General features: G+C 45.7%; 4 protein-coding genes across 5 annotated transcripts in view; 2 read left to right on the plus strand and 2 right to left on the minus strand.

Annotated features, from left to right (window-relative positions):
- Positions 1–25,636, plus strand: part of pgm3 (phosphoglucomutase 3) — a 40,790-nt gene that overhangs the window by 11,623 nt on the left and 3,531 nt on the right. Inside the window, exons 2-8 of one of the 2 annotated variants that reach the window (XM_085937871.1) lie at positions 13,024–13,104; positions 14,842–15,030; positions 15,579–15,776; positions 16,533–16,713; positions 18,916–18,991; positions 19,086–19,192; positions 21,262–21,358. Coding sequence is in view for 1 of the 2 variants with exons in the window: in XM_085937870.1 (XP_085793996.1) it covers position 25,361 (1 nt within the window). In the remaining variant the exon portion in view is untranslated. Of the gene's footprint in view, positions 1–13,023; positions 13,105–14,841; positions 15,031–15,578; positions 15,777–16,532; positions 16,714–18,915; positions 18,992–19,085; positions 19,193–21,261; positions 21,359–25,249; positions 25,362–25,636 lie in introns of those variants that run through there. The other variant, XM_085937870.1, reaches the window with a different exon arrangement.
- On the minus strand, positions 1,546–6,024 carry LOC147042366 (terminal nucleotidyltransferase 5A-like). The gene is made up of 2 exons (XM_085937874.1): positions 5,058–6,024; positions 1,546–3,895 (listed from the first exon to the last, which is right to left on the minus strand). The coding sequence occupies exons 1-2, from the start codon at positions 5,457–5,459 to the stop codon at positions 3,080–3,082; spliced, it is 1,218 nt and encodes a 405-aa protein (XP_085794000.1). The 5' UTR covers positions 5,460–6,024; the 3' UTR covers positions 1,546–3,079.
- On the plus strand, positions 11,304–12,545 carry LOC147042367 (inactive serine protease 35-like). The gene has a single exon (XM_085938288.1). The coding sequence runs from the start codon at positions 11,304–11,306 to the stop codon at positions 12,543–12,545; it is 1,242 nt and encodes a 413-aa protein (XP_085794414.1).
- Positions 12,635–24,262, minus strand: LOC147042368 (clathrin coat assembly protein AP180-like). The gene is made up of 23 exons (XM_085937869.1): positions 24,133–24,262; positions 22,043–22,185; positions 21,893–21,968; positions 21,580–21,682; positions 21,416–21,509; positions 21,233–21,344; positions 21,056–21,162; positions 20,919–20,960; positions 20,365–20,438; positions 19,591–19,603; positions 19,378–19,511; positions 19,108–19,181; positions 18,979–18,993; positions 18,264–18,443; positions 17,686–17,790; positions 17,080–17,288; positions 15,948–16,008; positions 15,119–15,205; positions 14,934–14,995; positions 14,492–14,545; positions 14,167–14,238; positions 13,988–14,086; positions 12,635–13,825 (listed from the first exon to the last, which is right to left on the minus strand). Exons 1-22 carry the CDS (start codon positions 24,260–24,262, stop codon positions 14,000–14,002), a joined length of 2,034 nt encoding a protein of 677 aa, XP_085793995.1. The 3' UTR covers positions 12,635–13,825; positions 13,988–13,999.

Genomic DNA, 25,636 nt, shown 5'->3' on the forward strand with positions numbered 1-25,636 from the left:
ATTCATTTTGATAGGCAAGGATGACTTGAATTATGATATGTCAAGACGCCGTGCTTTCTCCATCCAAAAACGGATCAATGAATACACGTACGCACGCAGTTGTGTCCTTCTCGTCAGTCCACTCTCATACACTTCAACACACACACACACACACACACACACTTGTTGTTTCTCACAGTCTGGCTGTTGTTTGATTTACTCGCTGACCTCTGATCTGGGCTGGGAGGAGATGTACTCTTTGGCCCTGCTGCCGTTCCAACTGGTCCATCTCCAACATAACTGGAGTTTGTACGTGTGAGAGTGTGTTTGCGATGATGACCGCATCAAGTTTAACATTTCCTGTCTCAAACAAACACAGAGAAATGCACAAGTAATTCAATATGTGCTGCACTTTTTACGATAATTTCCTTTTTTTAACGACGCAGACAATCAACTAAAGATGCCCATCACATTTCAAAGGAATCTTTTTGTGTGCGTGCGTGCGTGTCTTTGATTGCTCATGAAGTTTCCGATGCCATGTGTCGCCTTTATTGGCTTTTGTGCTTTCTACAGTCGCAAAGCGGACACGTAGCAAAACTTAGCGGACCTGTGAGAGGGAGGGCTGCTCCTCTGCGGACATCGTCACATATTACTTAACAATGCCCGCTTTGATTCTCAATTCATGGGAAACTGTTCCGTTTGGCAATGCCTCTCAATTGATTCGTTTTTTTTTTGTTTAAAACGTCAATAAATCATTAGTACAAAGGTTGAATTTCTTAAGAAAAATGAGCGGGAGGCAGATTTCCTCTGCCCAGCGCTCCCTTTGAGACTCTTTATGTAGACTAAAATTTTGGCCGCTGCATCTCCCTGCTCTGGTGTCCTAGTTTGCTCCCTCATTGTACAAAAACACCTCAATCCCTCCGTTCCCACTTCCTGTTGAACCCTTGATAAGGAAGTGGACTGCATTTTTTGGTTGCTATTCTTTCCAATCCCAGCGAGCTTTGGCGGGCGGACTGTAAATCGTTTTGCGGTGACACAGTACGTAGCGAGGAATGATAATCAGCTTTCTGTAACTGGCCTAATGTCTTTACGGTGGCTGAGGGCAGGGCGACGCCCTTCTATATTTAGAAGTGGATGACATTGACGCTCTCGTTAGCATATTTACTTTGATTCGTAGCTACGACTAGTAAGAATATTCAAGTAAAAGCCATTTGAAATCGGGCACTCTTTTTTTTGTTTGTTTACCACTCAGCTCATTAGAGAACAAGTTGTAGAAAAATAGTGAAACGCTGAAGATGTGCTTTTCAGAGTGTGGTTTTACCTGTAATGCCCCACCTCACATTTCGGCATGTTGCGCGATTAACTCGCCTGTGCCAAGGCAAGCTAATGAAGGTTGGCAAGCGGCGCGATGACGGCCGCAGGCTTGTCGGTGACGTCTCGCCCGGGGGAAATCTCTCAGCTTCAGCTGTCACCGGCTGGCATAGGCCCAGCGTGGGCACCTTCGAGCGTTGACCCTTTGGCGACTTTTACTTTCACCTGCGAATAGATACTGAAACGTAAAGAAAGTGACGCACTCTCAGTCTTCCTTTTTTTGACTTTAATCATTTAATTCCAGCACACGCACACCATCGGAATTGTCATTTCTGTGTGAAAAACAAAATACACCAAGGACAATCTCTCAAAAGTGCTGGGTGTGCTGAATGACGCAGTGATCACAATTAACACCTCCGAGTCATCGCATCAATCATCGGCCCGCTGTATATCAGAAAAACAAGACAAAACTGTTCAAAAAAAATCTGATTGATAGAAAAACTGTAACGCCACCCCAAAACATTTCCTGATAGAAAGCTTCTTGTGCAACAATTCACAGTAGGGAAAGGAGTCGTTCAATCTGAATTGAATCCCGTCTTGAATCAACCAAGGCAAAATGAAGTGCATCAATCAATATATCCACCTCTGCTCACCACCACCATGACATTGAATGGTCACACAAAATAAAAGCAAAAAAATTTTTTCGGGTGTATCTGATTGTTCTTTTTAATTAGTCTGTATAATTAAAAATTGCTTCAGATTATTATTTTTTGTCCATTTCAGCATTTTAATGATGCCTTCACCCGGATGATAAAAAAATCCAACTGTCTGTAATGGGCTCATTGTTTTTTTCCCCCTTCTATTTTATTAGCGCAAGCATTTTTATGTCAACGCAGTCTACCGCTTCCCTTCACATCTTTGCGTCACCGTGCAGTTGGTTATGTCGTTACTTCCTCTTTGGTAATCGGACGAGTTTCAGGCGAGAGCCACAACTACCACGTAAACATACAAATAAAAATACACTTGGGTCCTCAGTGTAAAAAAACAAAAATAATATATATATATATATCCTGACTCCGCCTAGTTATATTTTGTTTAGCAATACATTCATTCTTAGCTTGGAAATACATACACCACTGAGCACACTTTGCACCTCCCCACCCTCAGGAAATTGCAAAAATATATTTTTCCCTCTTTCTTTTTTTTTTTTTTTTTTTTTTAGGCACTTAGTTGCTGTGAAGAATTAAAATGTGCATTGCATTGCTGTTTCTCTTGACCTTTGGGCTAAGAGTCACTTCTGTGTTTTTGCATGATTAAAGGTGTCACATGGTAACCGACAGAAAATCCCCGCTATATTTGATCATAACATCATCTTGAGAACATCACACTCATTGACTGTTCTAGATGCGTAGCCTATTCATTCTACTGCCACTCCTAGTGACTCAGTAAGATTCTGTATCAGGCTGTTTTCCAAAGAGGAGAAAGAATTCATCCCTGAGAATTCTTATGTCAACTTGTGTTGCTCCTCTGTTAATGCTCAAATATCTATCGATTCCAAAGCTGCGACTCGATGCTAACCGTTAGCATGTCAAAGGCATGTTGCATTGCTTGTTAGCATTAAGCTAAGCCAACTATGTCGTTTTAATGACACAATGTTTTGATCCCTTACTGCTTACAACAAAGGTACTGTGTGAACAATTGATCGGCCTTTGTTGTTGAACTTTACAGCATCGAGGAAGCAATGCACGTTTGGGACAAATTTGTCAAGCGTGCAGCCGTAGTGCAGGGTCTAGTTACAGGGTAGCCAGGTCGCGTGCATGGGATGCTGCAAGCGAGGAATGTACTGGCGGGGCGGCGAGGGAGGGCAGGTGAAGAGGGGCTGGACCTGGGCCACGTAGTAGTTGCTAAAGTTGCAGTTGGAGACGTACGGGGCGGGCTGGTAAAAGCAGGTGACGTTGGCCGCATTGGGGATGGCATGGTGCTCGGCCAGCGCACGCCACGCCAGCGAGGAGATGAGCCCTAGTGTCTGCCGCAGCTCGTAGCCCATCAGGCACACGGTGCTCTCCTTCACCACTTGGTGCAACACGGCCAGGTAGTCGTACTTCCTGTCCTCCAAGTCCACAAAGTGGTTCTGTAGGAAGGACTCCAGCTTGCGCCTCTGATCGCTCACGTCGGGAAAGTCGATGAAGAAGCGCGAGCACATGTAGCGCTGTAAAAGTTTCATCTCCGAGTCGGAAGCCGCGCGGAAACCCCGCACCAGCAGGTGGCAGTACTTGAGCAGGCCGCCGCCGCGGATCTCCTCGGGGCTCCTGGTGCAAATTAGGCGCTTGCGCAGGTGGTCCAGGGCGGCGGGGAAGTTGCCGTAGACGCTCTCACCAAAGACAGTGGGGTGGAAGGAGGCGGCCATGGGGTTCTCGGAGCACTCGTAGAAGAGCAGCAGCGAGTCCAGGCGGATCTGGAAGGAGTCCACGCTGAACTCAAACTGCCGCCGCAGGGAGTCCACAAACTTGAGCTCCACGTTCTTGCCGCGGTTGTTGTACAGCGAGATGAGGCTCCAGCGGTCCGAGTCGTTACACACCTTCACCATCTTTTGCACATAGGCCTCCTGCAAGAATATCCAAGAAGACAAAATTAGGAGGATTTTCAATTGAATTACGGTTCGTTTGCTTTAAGCCTGTTATTTTAATGCAAATTAGGTGAGCAGTGTAATTGGATACAAAGCGTTGAATTGATCACAGCTTATACAAACGGTCCGCAAATTGACTTTGTATCCAAAGTTGAAGCCATCGCAATACCACAAAACCAGTCTCATTAAGCCACACCTCAAAAAGTTCGATAAATCATTTTTAACTTGGACGTCATCATGTTTCCACCCTTTTACCCTTAGGTCATGGCACTAGGTGGCTAACCTGCTAGCATCACAATGCTAGGAATGTCATTGGGTTCTTGCCTGGTAATTGTTCATGTAAGCTACTAAAACTGGGAACCTCTTAATTTCCTATTGGGTCTAATAATTGATTACACAGGAGACTGTTTATATTGCTTGTAATTGACACGTACAAGGTGTAAAATTGTTCCATTAAAAAATAAGCAGAACCAGTCTCAGAGATAGACCACAAAGTTTTGAACACGCCACCCAGCTTCTTGTTGCTTGTATTTCCTAACTTCTCTTCCTGTGTCACAAATCAGGACAAAGTATGCAATAGATTTTGTTTTGCTTTTATTTGTGATGTTGATGTCATCTGGTGGCAGGGGGCTATTTATTTATGTGGATCCAAATCCAGTTGGAGTAGATGGAATCCTCATTTTTCATGTTACCTGTCCCTGACCTTATGCACATTAAAGGACACGACGTAGTCCAAAGTTAGCTTTCACAGCATCTCACTGTTCAATACTATCAGTGAGGAAAAGGGTCCAAAATAATTTCCAAAGTATTAAATATACCATGGAATGAAGTGTTGCGACAGGAAAAACTGGCCATCGAGTGGCTTAACAGCAACAATGAAGGTGCTGCAGGAATTTCTGGCGTGCATTAGTGCATGTGACAACAATCTTCCGTCTACTTATGTCTGGACTATGGAGTAGAGTAGCAAGATGGACTGGTCTTCAAATGGCTGGGGGGGAAGAAACTACCAGAACAGATGAACTCTTTGTGAGTGTGCAGAAAACAAGTATTTTTGAAACATAAGAATGTGACCCCCCCCCCCCATTCAATGAGTGACCCCTGCCCCCTCAGTTATGTGCACTGATACCATTCTTGAATTTACCTTTAGCGTCAAGGGTGTGATCCTCTCCTTATTGACTTCCTCGGGCAATAAGTCCAGCAGGCAGTCCAGCACTAAATCTTTCACGATTTGGAAGTCTTTCTCCCCCTTGAGCTCGGCGCAGAAGATGAGGTCCAGGTCATTCCATCCAAGGCCGCTGTCCTCGTGCAGCACGTAGCTGGCCGCCGAGCCGTTGAGCCGCACCTCCCGGACGCGGATGTGCGTTTGCTCCATGCGGCTGCGGACCGCCTTGACTATGTCGCGCGGCCTTACCTCCAGCGTAGGGAAGTTCCACCGACCGTGGATTGGGATGGAGCCGGCCAGGATGGCATCCAAACGTTGCACTTGCTCCCAATCGAGCACGCTCAAGCTGACGTTCTCCCCGCCGTCCTCATTGTCACCCATCGTCCTTGTCAAAACGTTTTTTGTTTTTTTTTTACTCAAAGTTCCGCAAGTCTATCTTGTGCGCAAATCAAATGTGGTTGTCCGACCTAACTAAATTCAGCAGACGCCTCAACCTGAGGCTTATTGGTCACTGCGCACCGCCTCGCAAACAGGGTCCCACAGAAACCGTTTTTTCAGGCCCCCGACTTGTCCATGACGTTCCGTTAACGCTTCAAAGTTTTGGCGGCCTTTAACGCACACGTCGTAAAGTGAAAACAAAAAACAAAAACAAAAAAACGTCTTATGTTTGCAGAATTGCACTTTTGCTCCCAGTCTTAATCCACTGACCCATCCATGTCGTCCAAAAGAAGCGGCCCGCTTTCTGAGCAGTTAGACGCACGCGACTCGAAGTACGTGAAAACGACTTTGCAGCCTTCTCTCTTCTCTGCACCTTCGATCGAGCGCCGTATGTCGTCTTCGCACTCACATTTTACTCCGTTTCTCAGTCGCCGACAGCGCGCGATGTCATCGAGTTTGAAGTTGCACAGCTGCAAGGGGGCGAGCCTGTGGCCAGCTTCCCGTCTGACTGTCAGGGGGGCGGGGCTCGCGTTGAGTGACAGGCGGCACTTCCAGGCTGGGCGAGCGGAGGCGGGACTGGAGAAACCCAGAATACTCGAGAAGGCTTATTTTACTGAGTCATATTTTACATCGGCAAAAAAGATCTCTCCATAAGTCTCGCTACTACGCGGAAGTGCTTTTAAATTAAAATTGAGATAATGTGTTTGCACAAGTTTGCACACCCTCTTTTTCTGAATGTTGTGTTCATAATTAACCAATTGCTTTCAAACTCAAATTAAATGGGAGTGACAAACACAAATTGAATTCAAAAATTTTCATGACATTTTTATAGTCAATATATTTTCTGTGGTGCAGTAAAAAAAAAAAAAAAAACATCTTGTAAGTTGAAACCTATGGGTCATAATTGCAGGATGCTTGTTGAGAACTTTGAGCGGTGTGCCAGCAGGCCTTGACAACGTCTCTCTGCCCTCTCAGGGAATATTCTTTACACCCTTTCAGACTTGAGTTTGCATCCTTTGTATGCAACTAAATGGTCGTCACTTCTGTAAAAACAACAGAACTCCAAAAATGTTTTCTCATACTTGAAAAATGTCATTGGCAAACTGTGGTCCAGTATCAGGAAGTCGACCGTGCTGGCTCGCGGGCCTCTGTGCCTTTCATTGTCAGGGAGAATCTGTCAGCCAACATACTTGCGTCATGGCAGACAAGCCCATAAACCAGCTTACTGCAGATTACCAGGTGTGTGTGCAGTCACACACGTTCAGACTCATGTGCAGACAAAAGCATGCGTGTGTACTTGCACCTTCTCCTTTCATAATTGCAATTACTTAATTACTCTGAATAACAGCATTTTGTTTTCGTCAAAGAATTTTTTTTTTTGTCTGTCCCGAAGCATATTTTGTTCCACTACACAAAGAACAACCCAAATTCTGACTCAAAATTGATTGCATCAAGAACAGTGATAAAGCGGGGAACACTCTAATTCAAGTACAGCCCATCATCATTAGTTGCATTTCGGTGTGCTTATGCTTGAACGTTAATAAAGAAAATGTTTCAGGGTGACTTTGCAGAGGCGAGACGGCCCGGCCACACTTTCTCACTTTCCCCCATTCATCAGCAGGCTCAATGTCAGACTTAGCGCAAAACGGTGACTTACCTGCCCTCTGACCCATCAAGTGGATGACACCGGCTTGCGCTACGTTGTCTGACGACATCAGCGGATTGATGTGGGGATTTCTGACAGGGCCTGTCGGTGGCCTGCCAAAAGGCTGGGACCGGGGCCCGCCGTTCACGTTTTGTGATTGACTGACTGCTTGTGTCATTTTAGTGAGGCGCTTTAGTCATCGGTGGTTTGTAAAAGCGAATATTTTTGGGGGTAATTGTAAATTAAACTGAATTTACTTTTCATGATCACAGCGTCCAAAGCCACCTTTCCCATTCTCCAACCATATCCATATGTATCCGCAATTCCATGGGGAAGTTAATTAAGAGATTACAGTGAGCCCGTTAGCAGAATGTGCCTTCAACCATCTTCTGCGTTCCCACCTATTTTTACTCTTTTGTCATTAGTCGAAAGCGAAAGTATCCCGCTAAATCTTTTAAACAAAAAGATTATAATGACCATTTAAATCCTATAAATGTTAGGCTGTGTTTTCTTAATCATAACGGAATTGAATGAGTCACATCAAGTATTAATGACTCAGCAGGTTGAAATTATACGTCCAATAGTTGATTTTCAAAGAATATATATGGACATAAGTATTTTAAATGTCTGTCTACATGTGTTGCTGTGCCGTTTGTGTTCCACTGTGGGGTTGTGGGGTTATAACACCATGACTATTTATACTATACATTATGGCACATATATACATTAGCCTGTTAATGCCACAAATATTAGCATTAAACTAGCTGGACATTCTTGAATCAAAATTGATTGGTTCCTTTAATGGCTCAAAGTTGTTGCATTCTTAAGTCAAGATATCACTAGAGGATTGTTTCTATCTAAGTCTTTTTGTTTGCAGTCTGCACCTGCCAACCTGTAATCTTGTCATCTGTGACGTAAAGCCTGCACATACTCATGCAGACGTCCAAAGCCCCCATCCATTCGAACCCAGAGGCTCGCACGGAGACCTCTGTCGACCAAAGTCCACCTTGAAGAGCACATTTATAAGCCCCCACTAAACTCTTTCAAGGCCACTAATGAGATTCGCTGATGTGCCCGCTCAACTCGAAAAAGATGCCGTTCACTAAGATGGCTCCTTTTCACACCTTTGAGTTCAAAAGTGGAGCAGAGTATCAGCAGGAAGTCAACTGGCTGCATTTCTCTTCACTCCACTCTGAAACGTTTTGACTCCAAACTTTTGAGTGTGTATCTTTGTCAAATGAGAAGACGGTCCCTGAACAAAACAGGAAATCTTAGCAAATCTTTCTGCACTGGGATCGATTACCGACTTAATAAATTGTGCAGTACGCAGGAGACTACTCGGGCACTCATAGTTTTCCTGCATGCCAAAATAAATCCTTTTAATAATCCCCTAAAAGTGTCACAAACATACTCTGATATAATTCAGTCCTTGCTCCAAGAATAATTGCGGTCTGTCTGGGCACAAGGCCTCATTCCAAACGCCTGAAAGAGTTGCAGCGCCATCTGCCGGACGTTCGCGCGTGTCTGTTCGAATCTCTCTAGGTAACGCTGTTTCACAATACCAATTCTTGCCACTCTTGAGTCCTTTTTCCACATTCAATTGCTTTCTTGTACAACTAAGCTTTATTTGCTAACTTATAAAATAAGAAATAAAAGTACTTATTAAAATCTCATGCTTAATGCTTGGAAAAACCTTGGGAAAAAAATCATATTAAATCATATTCAGGGGGCAGCCATTACCCCCCCCCCCCCACAGTTATTTGCCTTTAACCTCCTTTCGTGTGTGTTATTTTAGTTTTGTGTTGGATAGACGCATAGATTTTTGTGTTGACGCCTGCGATGATTACTGTCCACAAACAACGCAAAGTCAGAAAACAAAGCAACGCCCGCCTCGGTTTAAGAAGTTGTTCTTGAAGATTATTTATGTTGGCTCACGTGGCAACAACTTGGACTCAAGCGAGTGCAGTCGAGCATTGTGGCACTGCGCATTATTTATCAGACCCCAATCTTCGCTCTTGTCATTAATAATTGTGACGTGTTTATAATCCTGTTCTTTTCCTGTTTAGAGAAAATTCTAGTTTGGTGTTTGTGCTTTGAAATAGCCGTTGTCTGTTCTACGTTTGCATTAAGCTAACAAGGCCTTCCATCAAGCATCTGTTAGGGAAATACCCGGAATGTAATCACAAGTTCTTACAGATGGAAGTAACAGCGCTTTGTCCAAAATGTTGATAACTTCTCCTCTCCGCTCAATTCCCAACCATACTTCTTCCTGACTCATATCAGGCTTGGATGTCTTTCAAAAGAAATATTAAGACTTGCGCCAGACGGAGGAAAATATAGCCATAAAGTGGACAGCTTTGAATTGGCGGTCGGAGGTCAGGCCCCCGAGCTCTCCCAAAAAAACGGCTGCGACAACACAGCTGCTTTCCCTTGGACAGACTTCCATACTGGTCGTTCCTCCCGTCCACGTATCGTGTGTTGAAGTGTCACACGCGTGGTGGTCTGCCCCAATGTTGTGCGGCATAAGTCCAAAGTGAACGCACGACCGTCTGTAAGCAGAACTCATGGACCACACACGTGCGCACACTAAACAGACCTACAGCAGGCAAAGAATTACAAACATCCATCATTTAGCCTGTTTATTCTTTCATTAGTATTTTTGTTTTTAGTTCAGTTATTTTCTGTTCTTTTTTTTAAACTAACCTACAGAAGCTGTTATCTTTGCTTATAAAGTATGTCGTGATAATGCGTGTGTATCATATCGTGCTGCATTTGAGTAGAAGAGAGGATGAGCCATGTCCAGAGCATGAGGAGAGCAGCTGGGAATAAATTGACAGCTGAGTCACCAACACTGAAGTCCACATGCTCACTCTCTCTCTGCTGCAGCTGTTTTGACCCCATTGTGCTGTATTTGCTTTTTTTTTTTTTTAGTTGTTAGTGTTTAATTAACAAAATTGCTGTCTAGACCGTGGAATGCAACTTTCAATGTACAGTAAATAAATGATTCTATTGCATTTTAGGTTCTTCCATTATAGAGGTTGGGTCGATATTTAAATGTACTGACATAGGACTTTTTTTTTTTTTTGAAATGACTAAAATTATACAATCCACCAGTCAATCGCAGGGCACGCATACTGTAGACAACCGCCGGACAATGTAAACTGTTCAAATGACCTAACAAGCATCTCTCCCCCCCCCCCCCCCCCAAACAAGCATCTCTCATTTGTTCCACTGGACGCCCTCCAACCTAAACATTTATTCAGTGTCTTCATTAATTTGGTTTCCCGTGAGTGAAACTCTCCCAGCGAGACATCAATCCCAAGATATGATAACAAAACACAAGTTAGAATGAGATATGAATCACGCTCAAACATATTAAAATCCAAGCACGCAATAAATTATTTTTAAATTTATTTTAATTATTTACTCATAAGTTGAACTTTTCTCCAGCCAACTTGGCTTATTATATGTAGGTGTAAGCATGAATGGGAATTTTTTAGATTAAAAAGTTATCAAAGATTCAAAGACCCTGATGAATGAATTCAAATGAATGGTTGACCGGAAAATCAATGCCACACATGCACTAAATGCATCCAAACAGGCATAACTACGCCTCCCCCCAAAACAAAAAAAATCATCACTTGTCTGCATGTGGCTCCACTATGTGACGTCCGACCCCCCTCCGCCTCCGCAGTGGGATGGAGAGTAGAGTAGAAATCTGTAAGGCTTCCCCGCACAAAAGATTTGAAGGCTCTGGGTAAAAGATGGATCATCTGGACCGGGCGGCTTTGTAATCCGAAGAAGAATTTTACTGGAAGTGGTTTGGGCATTTTTGTCATATTTTAGGTAAGTTTTAACTTTGTCTTCTTTGCTTTTATGATCATTATTATTTTATTTTAGAATTCTGAATGATAATTCCAAACATGTTAGTTATGCTATTTTCTAATGTGACCTTTTGTAATGTAATAGATGAATTGATCAGATACCTGTTCCAAAATGTTCATTTGGCGCCATCTGCTGCTGCTGCTCGTTTGAGATCAACGTTCAATTAGTAACGCAATGTTTGTCTCATTTATATAAATTGTTGACGTAACGCGTTTCTTTGTCTCACCCCTCAACTTCATCTTCTGTTTTGAAGAGCCATGGGCCTCCTGGAGCTTCTTTGTCTGCTGCTCTCCATGGCTGCCAATAACGCCAGCAGCGATGTGCACAAGTGGATCAAGCAGAAGCTCCCGGTGCTGACAGAGATGAAAACTGAACTTCAAGAGAAACCTCTTTTCAGAGGACCAATGGGGGATGCGAAGGGAGGCAAAGTTCAGAGACTCTGCGGTATTGAGTGTCAAAGTGGCCTCCCGCCTTTAAACCCGAGCGAGCAAGAGAGGATTCTGGGATACGAGACGATGCGCGACAACGGAACGTGCACGCGTACCGACGTCACCTTGCGGGGTTTGAAGGCCACAGGAGCGGCCCCGTGCGTTTCGTCGCCGACCCGCGGGAAGCGGCAGGTTTACGGCGCCGACGGTCGCTTCGTCATCTCCGACTGGCATTACGCCACCAACTACCCTTTCGCCGCGGCCGTGCGCCTCTCCGCGGGTTGCTCCGGGGTGCTGGTTTCCCCCAGGCACGTGCTGACGGCGGCAAACTGCATCCATGACGGCAGTTACTATCTGGAGAGTGTGAAAAGCCTGAAAGTAGGAGTGCTTCAACTGAAAAACAAAAGGAGGAGGCCAAGGGCCGCAAGAAGAAACCGACAAAAAGAAGAGATGACGCATGGAGAGATGAATAGAATTGATGCAGGAAGAGACGACAGGAGGACTTGGCGGGCGGGAATCGGTCGCCCTGGGAGGCAGCCCGTCTTCCGCTGGATACGAGTCAAACAAACTCGTATCCCTCAAGGATGGATCCGCTCAAAGAACTCCACCAACTCCGTGGCCCTGGACTACGACTATGCCCTCCTGGAACTAAAACGAGCCGTCAAGCAGAAGAAGTTCATGGAGATCGGCGTGGCGCCCCGCACCTCCCCCCCGACCCGGATCCACTTCTCAGGCTACGACGAAGACGAAAGCCCGCTGGCCACCCGTGGGGGAGAGAAGGTGGTCTACCGCTTTTGCTCGGTGGTGAAGGAGTCCGACGATCTGATGTACCAGCGCTGCGACGCTCAGCCAGGCGCCGACGGGGCGGGGGTTTACGTCCGTCTGAGACAAGGGGGCGAGAAAGGGAAGTGGCGGAGGCGAGTGATCGGCGTGTTCTCGGGTCACCGGTGGGTGGAAGTTGGCGACGGTGAGCAGAGGGACTTCAACGTGGCGGTGAGGATCACCCCCGCCAAATATGCGCAAATCTGCCACTGGATCCACGGAGACCCCAGCCACTGCAAGACTCTTTGAAATTGAAATGTTGCTAAAAAGTCCAACCATTTACGACCGCTAAATTCTGACAGATAATGTGACACGCCGTGAGGGTCATTTGGGTGATTTGTATTTTATTGCATCGCATCACAGGACTTGCATGCAGGTTAAGGAAGAGGTGGGGCGTGGGTGGGGGGGGGGCAAATAGTAGGGCAGAACATCATCCATTCAAAGTCCCTCTCCCCAGCCTCCAAGAAATACAATCTTCATAATACTGAACATAATCTATCCGCATTGTCTGCTATGTGAATGTCATTCTTGCTTTTATTTTATTTTTTCTTTCAACATGTAATTGTCACAATGGATTAAGTTACAGTCACTTTTGGAAATAAACAACACAGAACATCCAGCGTATACGTGAGTGCTTTACAGCGCCTCTTCCCAATCAGCAAATGTACCCGATGCCATCCAATTGCATGCACAAATGCTCGTAACTTCAATATTATTTCATCCCCAGGCACTCGACACCAGCAGAGGGCTCCACGTCAAACAACCAGCAATGATTTTTAAATGAATACTGCCTCTACAAAACTGACAGGTATGTTTTTTGTTGTTGTTTGTTTACATCTACATGCTTCCCCCCAAGATATGTAACTAAAATATATGGTATTTTGTCTTCAAAATAAAGAAAATAAGTCATCTATCATTAAAATGCATATGTTAATTCGAGCACAGATCTCGGCACGTTTCCGTAAAATCCCAAAGTAATAATAAAACCGTGGATGACGTTGCATGTTTTTCACGACCAATAGGGAGCGTGAGTGGCGAAGCTTGACATACTTGAAGGTACAACCATCACACACACACACGTAGCTCGGTATTAGCTGGGACGAAGGGGAGTTAGCTCAGTATTAGTTGGGACAATGAAGGAGGCGGGTTGGCCCGTCAAGATACACACACACCAAAACACAGTCCACATTGAACAACACGCTCTTCGTCTGCCAGATGCGAAGGGAAACCACCAGACCATTGCATTCAAGTCCAGAATAATTTTCCATAGGCATTCTTTTTTTGTTGTTCTTTGCCCCTCCCCCCTCGCTGTAATATATTAAGTAGAGTTTAACACTGATTTACACCCACACACACACACACACCCACACACGTAAAACTATGTGTTCTGTATCTAGGGTTCACATTTACAGTTGTGCTACAACAGTACATCATGGGGGCGGAAGTATGGGGGGTTCTTCGAGGGGTTGCGGCCTCTAGATGGGGGGGGGGGGGGGGGGGGGAGTGCAGACATCCGGAGCACCAAACACCTGTTAAGACAAGTTCAAACACAGTTCAGAAATAATATTCGGCTCTTGATAGTCTCTAAAAAAAAAAAAAAAAAGAGCTGGAGTCCACATGGACAAGCCCGATGCATTTTGTATTTATTTTTCTCCTTCTTCCGATTCAAAACTGAACGACAGTACACCTACCTACGTGTCTGCCTACATGAAGTCCTTAATGTTAAGGTCATCCAGAGCGTTCCTGGGTGGGGCAGGCTTTCTGGGGCTCTGGGTCATTCCAGGAGACATCTGCATACAAACATGCCCCAATCACAATCAGCAATGGCATCAAGCGGACTTTATCTGGACGGATCTAGGAGCTGGGTTACCGGGGCGTTGGCGGCGGGGAAGCCCGGCCTAACCAAAGGCATCATGGGAGCTCCGGCACCCGGTGCCCCGGGCTTTTCAACGAGACACACACAACAGGCGACGCTAAGACACCGGCGGCACATTTAAACTGGGGCTGTGTTCGGAGTCATTCGAGGCTAACCTATACTTGAGAACATATTCGAACAACAATACAAAATGGCAAACAAACAAATATAGTAGCTAGTGGTTTGAACACAGTCTGACTGTGTGTGTGAGACACCTAAAAAAGGGGGTTGGGGGAAATTGGCGTCCAACAGCATTACTGGACTGGACTTGTGCTCTTACCATGCTGTAGCCTGGGTGAATCCCCATAAATGGAGGACCACCCATGGGTGCTGGCTAAAGGTGTAGAGGGGAGGGAGAGGAGGCGGAGTTGGGGTCACTACATGTAAGACAAAAACAATAACAGACGCACAGCAACGAAAAGTGACACACAACACAAACTTAAAACTGTAATATGTGTCAGTATTCTTAATCTTTACTAGCATTGGCTTGTTAGCATGCGAGTGCCATGCCTTTTTTTTTTTTTACCAGCTTTCCATCATTTGCCATTTCATCACTCAAGCACATAAATCATCCTAAAAATGATTTGTGAAGTCAAGTGGTGGTTTTTTTTTCTGCTTGCTTCTCTTTAGTGGGTGACGGCGAGCCAGATGAAGGCAACGCGGCTCCGTCCCGCCATGCGGCTCCACGCCATGCACACACATAAGACACAGACAACATTTACCATGGGGGCACCCCAGCTGGGGGGAGCTACCTGAGGAGCCGCTGGAGATCCCATCGTCAGATCTGACTCAGCAAGAAAGAGCAAAAGACACAATGAGGTCATGCAAAAAGATTTTTCGTCGTTTTTAACGCATCACACACAACCTTGAGATACGACAATGCTATGAGTCAAAAAGGACTACTTACTACTCGCCATGTTAGCCATGGAGGTGTCAACATCACCCGCCTGGGGGGTCAGGGTGGGCTTCATTACATCTCCTAAGCCACCAAAAGCTACAGGGAGGGGAGGGGGGAGGATTGCAGGAGAGAGGGATGGGAGATAGAGAGATTAGCCAGTCTTGCAACACGCTACAGTCTGATTCGGGTGTCGCCATGACAACCCATTACTGTTGCCAGGACGACAGAGGGAGGAGAGCTTTTAAGGGGAATTGACGTGACACACTAAGATGTGTGGATGCCTACAGCTAACAAAACAAACATTACAGACTACATAAAATATTGTAATGTTTTCAGGATTTATACATTCACACTGGCTGCATCCGTCTGTCTGTGTACATTGTCCACGTAATTTGTATGTGCGTTGATTTTTTTGATTTCATCATTATTTCCTAATTATGTTTTTGTGTGTATGCCTGTGTGTGTATAGGGGGGAGGCTAACAAGGCTCTCCGGCACCGCAATGCAGCACTAGCACGGCCGCGCGTCAAGAGAAGCGAGGGCAGGAAACTCACCGAGTCAAACGGCAGGAAGCAAGCAATGAGCCAGCCCGAGAGTCACAGGCGGGAGAGACGAGCGAAGCAGGGGAGAGAACAAAATGAGAGCCGGCCGGCGAGGGAGAGCCAAAAGTAAGAAAAACTGGAGGTGATGAAGTGAGACAAAAAAAGGCCTCAAAGCTGCACACTTGTTTGTGATCTGGTTACCATGGTGACCAGGTACTTAATTGGCAAGGAATTCCCAACGAGTTTTCCATCCCCAATGTCATTTATTCATGAAATGAGATGCACCGGTTCTTTTACCTGAGATGAGTTCTGCCCCAGGGGCGGCGACAGCGGCTGCTGGTGCATCTCCTCCAGTGGACTCTGTCGGGTCAGCCGAACAGAGCCACACAAAACGTCATATCCATCGCAGCATTGAAGAAGAGGACATATCAGCCTGCGTGACTCACACTATGTATTTCCAACAAATGAGTGTTAGACAGGGCAGATGGTGATAGATATAAAGAATTATTCTTCGAATGAGTCAGCCAGCATCAAAATCTATTTTCGTCATAAATAGGCGATACACACAATGTATTGGGGGGAAAAAAAAGAAACCCGTTGAGCCTCACTCTTAAGTTTGACACCTCCATCGTGTGAAGCTACCCACCACAAAACAGGCTCAGGATGTCTCTGTTGTCAGTTTTGGGTGGGGGCGCAGAGGAACAGATGGGTGAGATGGATGAGGAGTCGAATAAATCCGCTGGGGGTGGGGTGGGGGGGGGGGATTCGTGGAATGACATTCACATTATACAACCATCCCGATACACACCGTATTTGTGTATTTTGCAGAACATGCTCAAGAGCAAAGTGCTATCATTAAAAATATTCATTCATCTTTTCAAGGCCACCATGTGACACAGCAAAGCAGGAAGTGAGAGCACACCAGAGGAGACGGCACGTGCATAAAGGAGGGGTACCTGCCGAAAACAAGTCAACTGCGGGCGTGGCATCTGCCTGGGTGTCTGCCGTCGGTGCAAAGAAGGCTACAAACACGGCCAAAATGCTCAAACGTGACAGCAGGCAAGTCGAGTTATTCCTTGAGTCCTTGCATTCATCATTCAGCCAGTTGCAGTGGCGGGCGGTGCATTTACTAACCGGGCCTTCCAAACCTGACTCTTGATATTAATATATTGCAAAACAAATGTAGAAACTATCAATAATTGATTAAAAAAACACTAATAACCATGCTGAGGCACAATGTTGAATTGATTGGAGGAGCTTCATTTGATCTAGCCACAACCAAAAGTGCATTGGCGCCATCTTGTGGCAAATTTATGAACACAATTCCATGGAGCAAATCAGAATATGAATTTAGCTTGTCAACTGAGGTGAGTGTTTGCACCGCGCGCCACATCTTGCATTACAAGAGCTGAGTAACACGCACACACACGTCCGACATTTTACCGCTGAAAAGATCGGTGGTAGCTATTGGCGCCGAAACGGTCGCCGTGGTGATGATGGTGCTGGAAGCGGAGGTGAAGATCAACGATGGGGAAGGGGAGGGCACCACTGAGCTAAAACACGAGCTTCCCACATCGAAAAGGTCGAGACCCAAAGATGCTGCGGCCGTAGTGCTCCCGTCCGAGGGTGCAAAGGGGTCTTGTGGGAAGTGATGGTGGGTGGAAATGCGGATGTGATGTTAGTGATGTCAGATGTAAAAGAAAAAAAAAACACAAAATGTAGTATATAAAAATCGAGATGAAGCAAAACCAATGGCAACCCCCCGCCCCCCCACCACTACCACTTGACGAGACTGCAGAAGTAGATCCGACTTGCCACCCGCCTGCATCCTTTTGTTACACGGACGTGGGAAGTGCATTGTCTTCCGTCTCCGTGGCAACAAGGGAAGCAGCGTTGTTAAATTGATCGGGCCCTCAACGCTTTCGGGACAATTGTATGCTTGGAAACACTTTGTGGGCTCATGCTATTGAGGTCTGCCTACCCCAATCGGCCAATCAATTGTCTATCATCCTAAACATAACATTGAGTCACCCACCGGCTCCGGCGACAGGGGCGGCGGGCGTCGCTGCAGCTCCGCCCTCGGCTGCCGCGGCGGAGGCCTCGGTGGTGGCGGCGTCCACGGCGGGCGTGGCGAAGGCATCTGAGGTTATCCCCACCACACAAAAAGAGAAAACAGAAGACCAAATGAGATGTAGAAGAGAAGAAGAAAAGACAAAAGCAGCTTCTGGCCTTGGACACAAAAGTGGACAAACGAATGAGAGCACAGACGGGGAGGCAATCTCACATTACGAGACAAACAGTTGTGGCTCCGCACGCGGTGATGCCACGGGGCAAGTTTGATAGACAGACGGGCAGCGAAAAGCAGGTCTATCATCTTACGTGTCTATGAAAAGTGATAAGTGATTTTTAGATTACAGCCTGTGAATTTGAGCTACTTACTCACAAGAAAGCTAGTTGAGGACAAATACGGGCTGTAATTGAAATATGTCTGCGCATGCATCTAAGCGTGGCATCACATCACTAGACGGGTTCTTGTGGGGGGGGGGGGGGGGGGGTTGAGCTTCCCTGAGAGGATGTCGGGTAGACAACCCTGCTCGGTGGAAGCCCACTAACCTCCTAACAGATCCATATTGGTGGCGCCAGGGGAGGTGGCGGCCGCCGTGCTACTGGGAGGAGCTAGAGGGACTCCAGCTTCTGGCGCGGCGGGGGTAGGCGTGGAGTCGGCGGCGGCAGGGGAGGGGGCGGCGGCCTCCGCAGCCAAAGCGGGCTCGGCTAGCAAGGAATCGCCCATTTCTGAGGAAAGGGGTGAAGGGGTTGTGCGTGGGGTGGGGGGGGTTGCAGACCCCAAATAAAGAAAGCCACCCCATGTTGAGCGGGTAGAAAATTCAAATAAAGCCCAATTAAACAAAGTAAAATTCCAGTCAACACATTTTCAAAGGAGTTGACCCCGTTGTTGTAAACCAAATTCAGACAATGAAGGATGTGGAGGGAGAAGGAAGAAAGAGACACAAGAACAAGACCACTGAGACTAATAGCGATCTTTAGAGGAGACAAACAAGGAAGTCAGTGAAGACACATTGAGAGTCGAACAGGATCCGGAACACACTAAAAAAAACATTGTCAGAACATTTAGATTCAAACAGCGACGGGCCGTGCTTTTGGTACCTGGGACTTACTCGATTAAATCAATATCGCCACAATCATGAGATGAATAGAATAAACTCCTGTGAATAAATAGCGTTGCTTCTGATTGTGTTTCAGACAGCCAGGAAGGCCCCGACTTGAAAAAGAGAAGCACCACGTGCAAAACAAGGATGAAAACACTCACCTGATCCGAGAAGGTCTGTAAAAAGAACAACACAAGTGGTTATTTTATTATTATTTTTAGCTACTTAATGATCTGCCATTCCTTAAATTCAGTCTTTTTGTTTTCAGAGTGGACATGGTGGGATCTTACCTCCCCAGGACGTGGGGCCTGCGGATGCTGCTGGCGGGCCAGAAGAGGACAGAGGATCCAGGTCCAACAAGGAACTGGATTAAAGGTAGAAATTGTTTTTTATGTGGATTTGAGCGTTGTTTGTAAGTGTTGCTGCACCGAGTGTGTTCAACTAGAAGTCATAGGAAGGTTTAGAATCACTGTAACATCGATGCTAATTTCTGCTAGCCCATGTATGGCATTTTGCCTTAAATGTTAGCATTAAGCTCAAGGAATGAAGCTGCTACGTACTCTTCCGCTGGCTCGGGTGCAGCCGGAGCGGCGGCGGCGGCTGCGCTCTCCCCAGGCGGAGGCTGCAGTGCCGGGACGGCGTTTGATGATTTGGCTGGAGTCGAAGTCGGAGACACGTTGTTTGTGGGAGAACCCTGCGACGTACGCAATCACACTTGTGGTCAGACACAAGGACGAAGCAAAAGTAGAAATCAGTCGAAATATGCAGCTTACCTTAGTCGGAGACCTAAAAGAATCAAAAGAAAAAAGGGAAAGCACTTAGTGTGGAAAAACACACTTCAGTAGGAAAACTTGAAACGGGATGAATGCTACAATTCAAAACGTGATCATGTGATCATATGAAGGGTTCATCCCATTAACAATAATTTGGTTTTGTGCTCAAATGAATAAACCTCTTCATATTTTGCAGGCTGGTCTGGAAGAATTTAGTAGGATTTTATATGCTGTATATTTAGAATACAAAATCATGCAAAAATAATTCACAATTCAACCCTTTGGGATCATTAAAAAAAATTACAAATATTTGTATAAATGTAGTGCACTGAATGGAAAACAGGTTAAATCTTTTGACTAAATTCTTGCGAGACCATATTGCATTATGATTCATATGGCACTCTCTTATCGCACGTGTGTCTTATAGACTTCACACATGCGGTCAAAACAACACCAACACACTTGTCAGGTGGGCTACTAATTCCATATCTATTTCCACTGGTTGGTTCCCATGTGAATATAAAAAAAAAAAAAGAAATCGAGTAACATTCAAAAAGGTCAAGGTTGCTTAACCCCAAACCCAATATTTATGCTCACCCTTCACTGGTGATCCCACATGAACGAAAAGGGGGATAAAAGAGAGCAAGGATTAAAGGAAAATTGAAGACAGCCATCAAGCCTCATTGGTTCTTTTATAGATGGACACTTCCTGGCTCAAAAACAATTTCGCAAGCTTTTTTGGGAGATTTTCCATGAATGGACAGCGCAACTTACCCCTTCTTGCCACCCTTGACGTCCTCCAGGCCATTCATGTGCGTTTCCAGAGACTCCAGGATACTGCTGGGGGCCTAACACACGGAAGCCACATGTAAAAAATAAATTAATCAATAAGTCAAATACCTGACTTTGAAGGCCCTGGGGAGATTAGATTGCCATAGTAACACTAAAAAAAAAAAAAAGAATCCTCCATCCACACACAGCAGTCAAAACACAAACTATTAGAAATTATCTTTTAATGTCCCGCCACTGAAAACAACGTCCAACTACCGTGACACGTTTTTTGAAGACTACAAACACGCAATGTGTGTCTCTCGCTAACGTGTCAAACGCGATTAGGCCCAGCATGCTGACACGCCATCCTGCGAGCAGGCACTCGGCCATCGCTACGGTTACCGGCTCCTCCTCCGGAGGTTTAAACGGACAGTCGTCGTCGTCCGAGTCTGCCAGGTCCACCACCACGTTGGGGTGGAGACACTGGGAGGGGAGGGGTCAAGGTGGCTGGTGAGAAGTGGCAAGTGTCTACATACATGCGCTTCAGAGTAACTTACGTAGTTAATGTCGGGGATGTCGTTTTTGTCAACTCCAACGGTCTGAAGAAAGAAAAAAAGTTTTGTTATTGTCAGTGTAGCTGTGTTGCTGCACCGTTTGTGTTCAAATAGTTCACCCGTGGCATGTTAGCAAATACCTCCGCCAGCTTCATAAACTCCCCGATTTTAGTCACCCGGGTCAGGAACCTCTTGTAGATCTCCAACGCCTCCTTACAGTCGCTCTTTTTCATCTTGAAATATTTCTCTGTATCAAAACAAAATAGTCACAATCGTAGAATGTGCACGGGTTGTTTTTGTCGCGTTTCCAAACTGACCCAACATGTTGATGATGCCATCGTTGTAGGATGCAAAGAGCTTGACCAAGTCCTTGAAGAGCAGCAAGAAAGCAGCGTTGATGATGCCGTTGTTCAGCTCCTTGGGATGAACCTGACACCAAACGGGTAAGGACAAAAATTATTACTAAAAGCCGCTAAAGACGTGAAATCATAGCGACTCACGTCAAACTCCAGAAGCGTGTCGATCTGAGTCTGCAAGACGGGCATGCCCTTCAAAAGCTTCTCCGTGGTCATGGTCCTCATCACGCCCTCGGCCCTGCTCGGCAAACACACTTGAAATCAAGTCGGTGCATCGAAGACGGACACAGTCATCGACGCCGTCGTACCCTTTTTTAACTCGAGTGAAGTCGAAAGCCATCTGGCGGTAGGCGAAGGCTTTTTCGTTCAGGTAGCGGCCGTACCGTCTGATGAACGTGGACATGTCGTAGCCTTCAAAAGAGAGCCGAGAATTTCAATGACTTGTTTCTAAAAATCATTGCTGAATATATGCAAAGGCTGGGAATGATGTGGAAGTGTAACGTTAAACTATTTTTCACCGTTTTACGATTCCTGACTTTTGGGGGCGTGACTAAAACACCTTGGACTACTTTAGCAAAGAACAAATTTGGATAAACTGTTGCCCAAACATGTTCTTTTTACCATTCGAGCCAGTTTTGTCGATGAAGTTGCTGAGGTTAAAGAGCGAAGTCCTGGAGGCCAAGTACTGGATGAACCTCTGCACAGAAAATGAGAGCATTTCAAAAGCAGCACGCAGTTTTACGCAAAGAACGCGGACAAAGGTGTACGTACCTCATTGCCGTGCACGCACATGTGGTGGGTGGTCACCAGGGCCTTGAAGACCACCACCCAGCTGGCGTTGGTAGCCCGCTCGAAAAGCGTGTCGGCCATCTGCGGGATGTTCACGTTGGTGGTGTTGGTGGCCGACACCAGGTCTGCAAAGGCGAAAAGAATTTCATTTGACGTCTCGATAGTGCTCCCTACAAAGTCAGCAAAATCACAAATGATGTGACTTTTGAAGTGTACCTAATGTTGTGTCCGGCAAGTATGTACAGTAATGAGCGTCTCGAAGGCCGTGACATTGACGTCAGCAAAAAGGCTAGCATCGAGTATCGGCAGGCGGCTTTGGTGATGGAAACGGCCGAAGGCCGTTAGACAGAGCGGACCTTGGCCTCGCCAAAAATAGATCGGCCCACTCAAGTGCAGACCGGCAACACAGTTTCGAGACAGAGTGGCCACTAAAATTGTCTTTAGTTTTTTTTTTAGGGCACCCGCACGTCACTGCTTGCATATTTCCATGTCGCCACTGTGGACATGCTGCACATGCAACATGGCTGACACCCGCTGTCCAGCGCAAGCAATGGCCGCTTATGTAATCTCATAACAAGTGTTCCTTCAACACTCGCCCATACGCCGCCGGTCACCTTAAACGTTTTGCCAAATTGTCACTTGTAGTAAACAAACACGGATAATAAACATGCTAATGAGGATTGGCTTGAGCTATAGAAAGACTCTTACGATAATCCGCCGCTTCTAAGAATGATCTGCGAGCTCCCCTGTTGGGCAGGCTGCTTCAATGGGTAGACCGGCATGCTCCATTAAGAAGCCAGTCGTACAAGAGATGAGTCCCCAAAATAAGACTTGGGAGTGACTCAAGCGCGTCACCACAGCCCAAAAAAATCCCATAACTGTGAAAAACAGATCAACGCTACAATTCCGTTCAACATTGTTCTGTCTTTGCACGTGTGTCCCTCCATTATCTTTCAATATAGAGACTGTATTTAGAAACATGTCTCTAAATTTGCTCTCTGGGTTCTCTCAATAATGTACATCTGAATGTGTGTGTCGTCATGGCAACAAGTGATCCTACAGAGTTCTTATTAGCAAGATAGCATCACGCCGGTCAGTGGAAGACAAACGGAAATTGTGTGACGATGGTGATGGTGCTGAGCCTGACGATTTTTAGGTTCAGTTTGAAGATGAGGCAAGAAAAGCAATCCAACATTGTCGCCTTTTGCAATGTAAATAATGCAGGGCAGCATTGGCTGATGAGTGAATTATTCACAAAGGGAGCGGATCACAATGGAAGACGCCAGAGCACAAGTGGCAGTAAAGATCAGAGCAAAAAAACTACACACACACACACGCACGCATCATGTCTGTCCTGCCAGGCCAAAATTGGGGGGCAATTATCATCTATTCCATGACAATAGTGGATATAAATAGTCTACATGGCCGTGTTTACATGGAAAGGTTTTGCTGATGTAAAAAAGAAAAAAAAATGAGACCATGATAAATGAGGTCAAAACTTTTTACACCACTGGTGTGATCCATAACAACTTGACTAATAAAAAAAACATCTTAAAGGGTAGAGTAAGAAAGAACAAATCTAAGAATAATTCAAACTGACATTAAAAGTACCCTTAACAAACTTGAGATGTTCTCCTGGATTTTCCCCTGACAAAGCAATTTTTTGTGAAAATGACTATTAATCATGATGGAAATAGTTTGCTTATTTACATACAGCACAACAGTACGCAGAGAAAATACACGTTATAAAAACAGATAGGTTTTTTACAATCTTGGCCTCGCATCAAATTAAACCCGTAAATCAGTCAACTAGTGCAGATGCTACATGCTAATTGCTAATGCTGCATGCAATGCCGACTTTTTCATTTGTCCCCATGACGACAAAGACATGATGTGTGCTTGTGTAGTTGTGTTGCTCCGAGCCGTGGCCATTGTGCCTGCTAAATCATCCTTACTGGTTCATCGCCACATTTGCGTGCGCACGCCCGCCCGCCCGCCCGCATGCAGCAAAAGGGCCTGCCTGCCTGCCTGCCTGCCTGCCTGCCTGACTAAACGGGCCACGCAATACTCACACTCCAGGTGCTTCTTCTTGGGCGCCATCACTTCGTGCGTTGTAGCCTTACACACGGCTCTGGCCATGTCCGAACCCGTCAGCTGGTACTGGGCCGCAGCGATGCGGTCCGTGAGCGTCTGACCCGACATTTGGACCCCCTTATCTGGAATGCTTAATAAAAAATATAAAAAAAATAAACTCGATCTAGCTGTACAGCAAACGAGCCTGTGACCTTCTCCCTGTATAGATGGAAAAACACCCCCAAGATGATTGATGTTTCATCGAACGGAGCTTTTGATGGAATAAAAAGAGCTTTTGTGGGCTTGAATATACGCGATGTACCCTTTTCAGCACCGTGGACAGCTCAGAAGCCTCTCCGTTACGTAACAAGCCGCTCTTCTCGTCGTTCCAAACAACACGCGCAATCTTTCCTTTTTGGATTGAAATCAACGCTCCATAGATGCGTTATCCACTCCGGGTTATTCTTTCCAATCGTCCAAAAAGTGCGGCGCTTTTCTGCGGCATCGAATGCGCAAAACGTGTGCGCAAAAAAAAAAATGGAGGCGGAGGAGGAGCAAAGAAGCCACGACGGAAATCCCTATGCACCTTCCCTTACGCTCATTTATTTATTCTCTGTCAGTATGGCCCACCCGCCAGAGGGTACTTGGACACGGCTGGGTGACACACGGACCAGCCCGTCTCTTAAAGAGGAGGACACACGAGTGACAAGCCAACAGGCTTATCCATCCGGCCATTTATTATCCGTAGCAATTTTTCCTCACAAAAGATCAATAAATCACCATTACGTGGGTTCCGCACGACTGAATCGACCCTAAACATCAGCGAGATATTGTCAACATACTAGTCCAAAAATGAAGTTACTATCACGTAGGTTTGCACGATTATTGCATTGGCGCAGTGCACGATGAGTATCCCAAAAAAACGATTTGATATTCTTTCATTTTAAAATAGACACCATAATTAAAATACACCTCGATGATATCGTTTGTTGTCTTGAACGAGTAAGGAAAGGTCCAACAGCAGTATGATTGTAATTTTTTTATTTCTACGATTGACCAGCAGATGACGCTATTGAGCATTGTCTGCATGAAAATTTAAGGCACGCCCTGTGTGGTGACTCACACGGAAGTTGAGCCACGTAGCTCACTTACAATCACAATCGGGTCCTTGTAGCTGGAAGACTCCCAATCGAGTCCTTGTTGCTCATAATATTGCAAACAACAAACAGTAAGTCTTATCCAATTCAGTGCAGTGAATTTGCATGTTTGCAGACTCTTGACCGATTTGTTAGCATCAATTTGGTGTTTCGGTCTGAATGAACTAAGGTCGACAATCTCAGTTGGGCGTATTCATGGAATTTGAACTTTCCTGTATTGTTTTGCTTTTAGTTCCGTCAGTGTCAAAGTACGTTTCAAACCTAACGCCGTTATATTTGTATTCATACAAACAGTCTTTACAGTTGTTTCAACTCATCTACAAATGACTCATTTATCATTTGCCAT

This window comes from Syngnathus leptorhynchus, chromosome 18 (assembly GCF_054491065.1).
Source record: "Syngnathus leptorhynchus isolate UIUO chromosome 18, UIUO_Slep, whole genome shotgun sequence".
Taxonomy (NCBI): Eukaryota; Metazoa; Chordata; class Actinopteri; order Syngnathiformes; family Syngnathidae; genus Syngnathus; species Syngnathus leptorhynchus.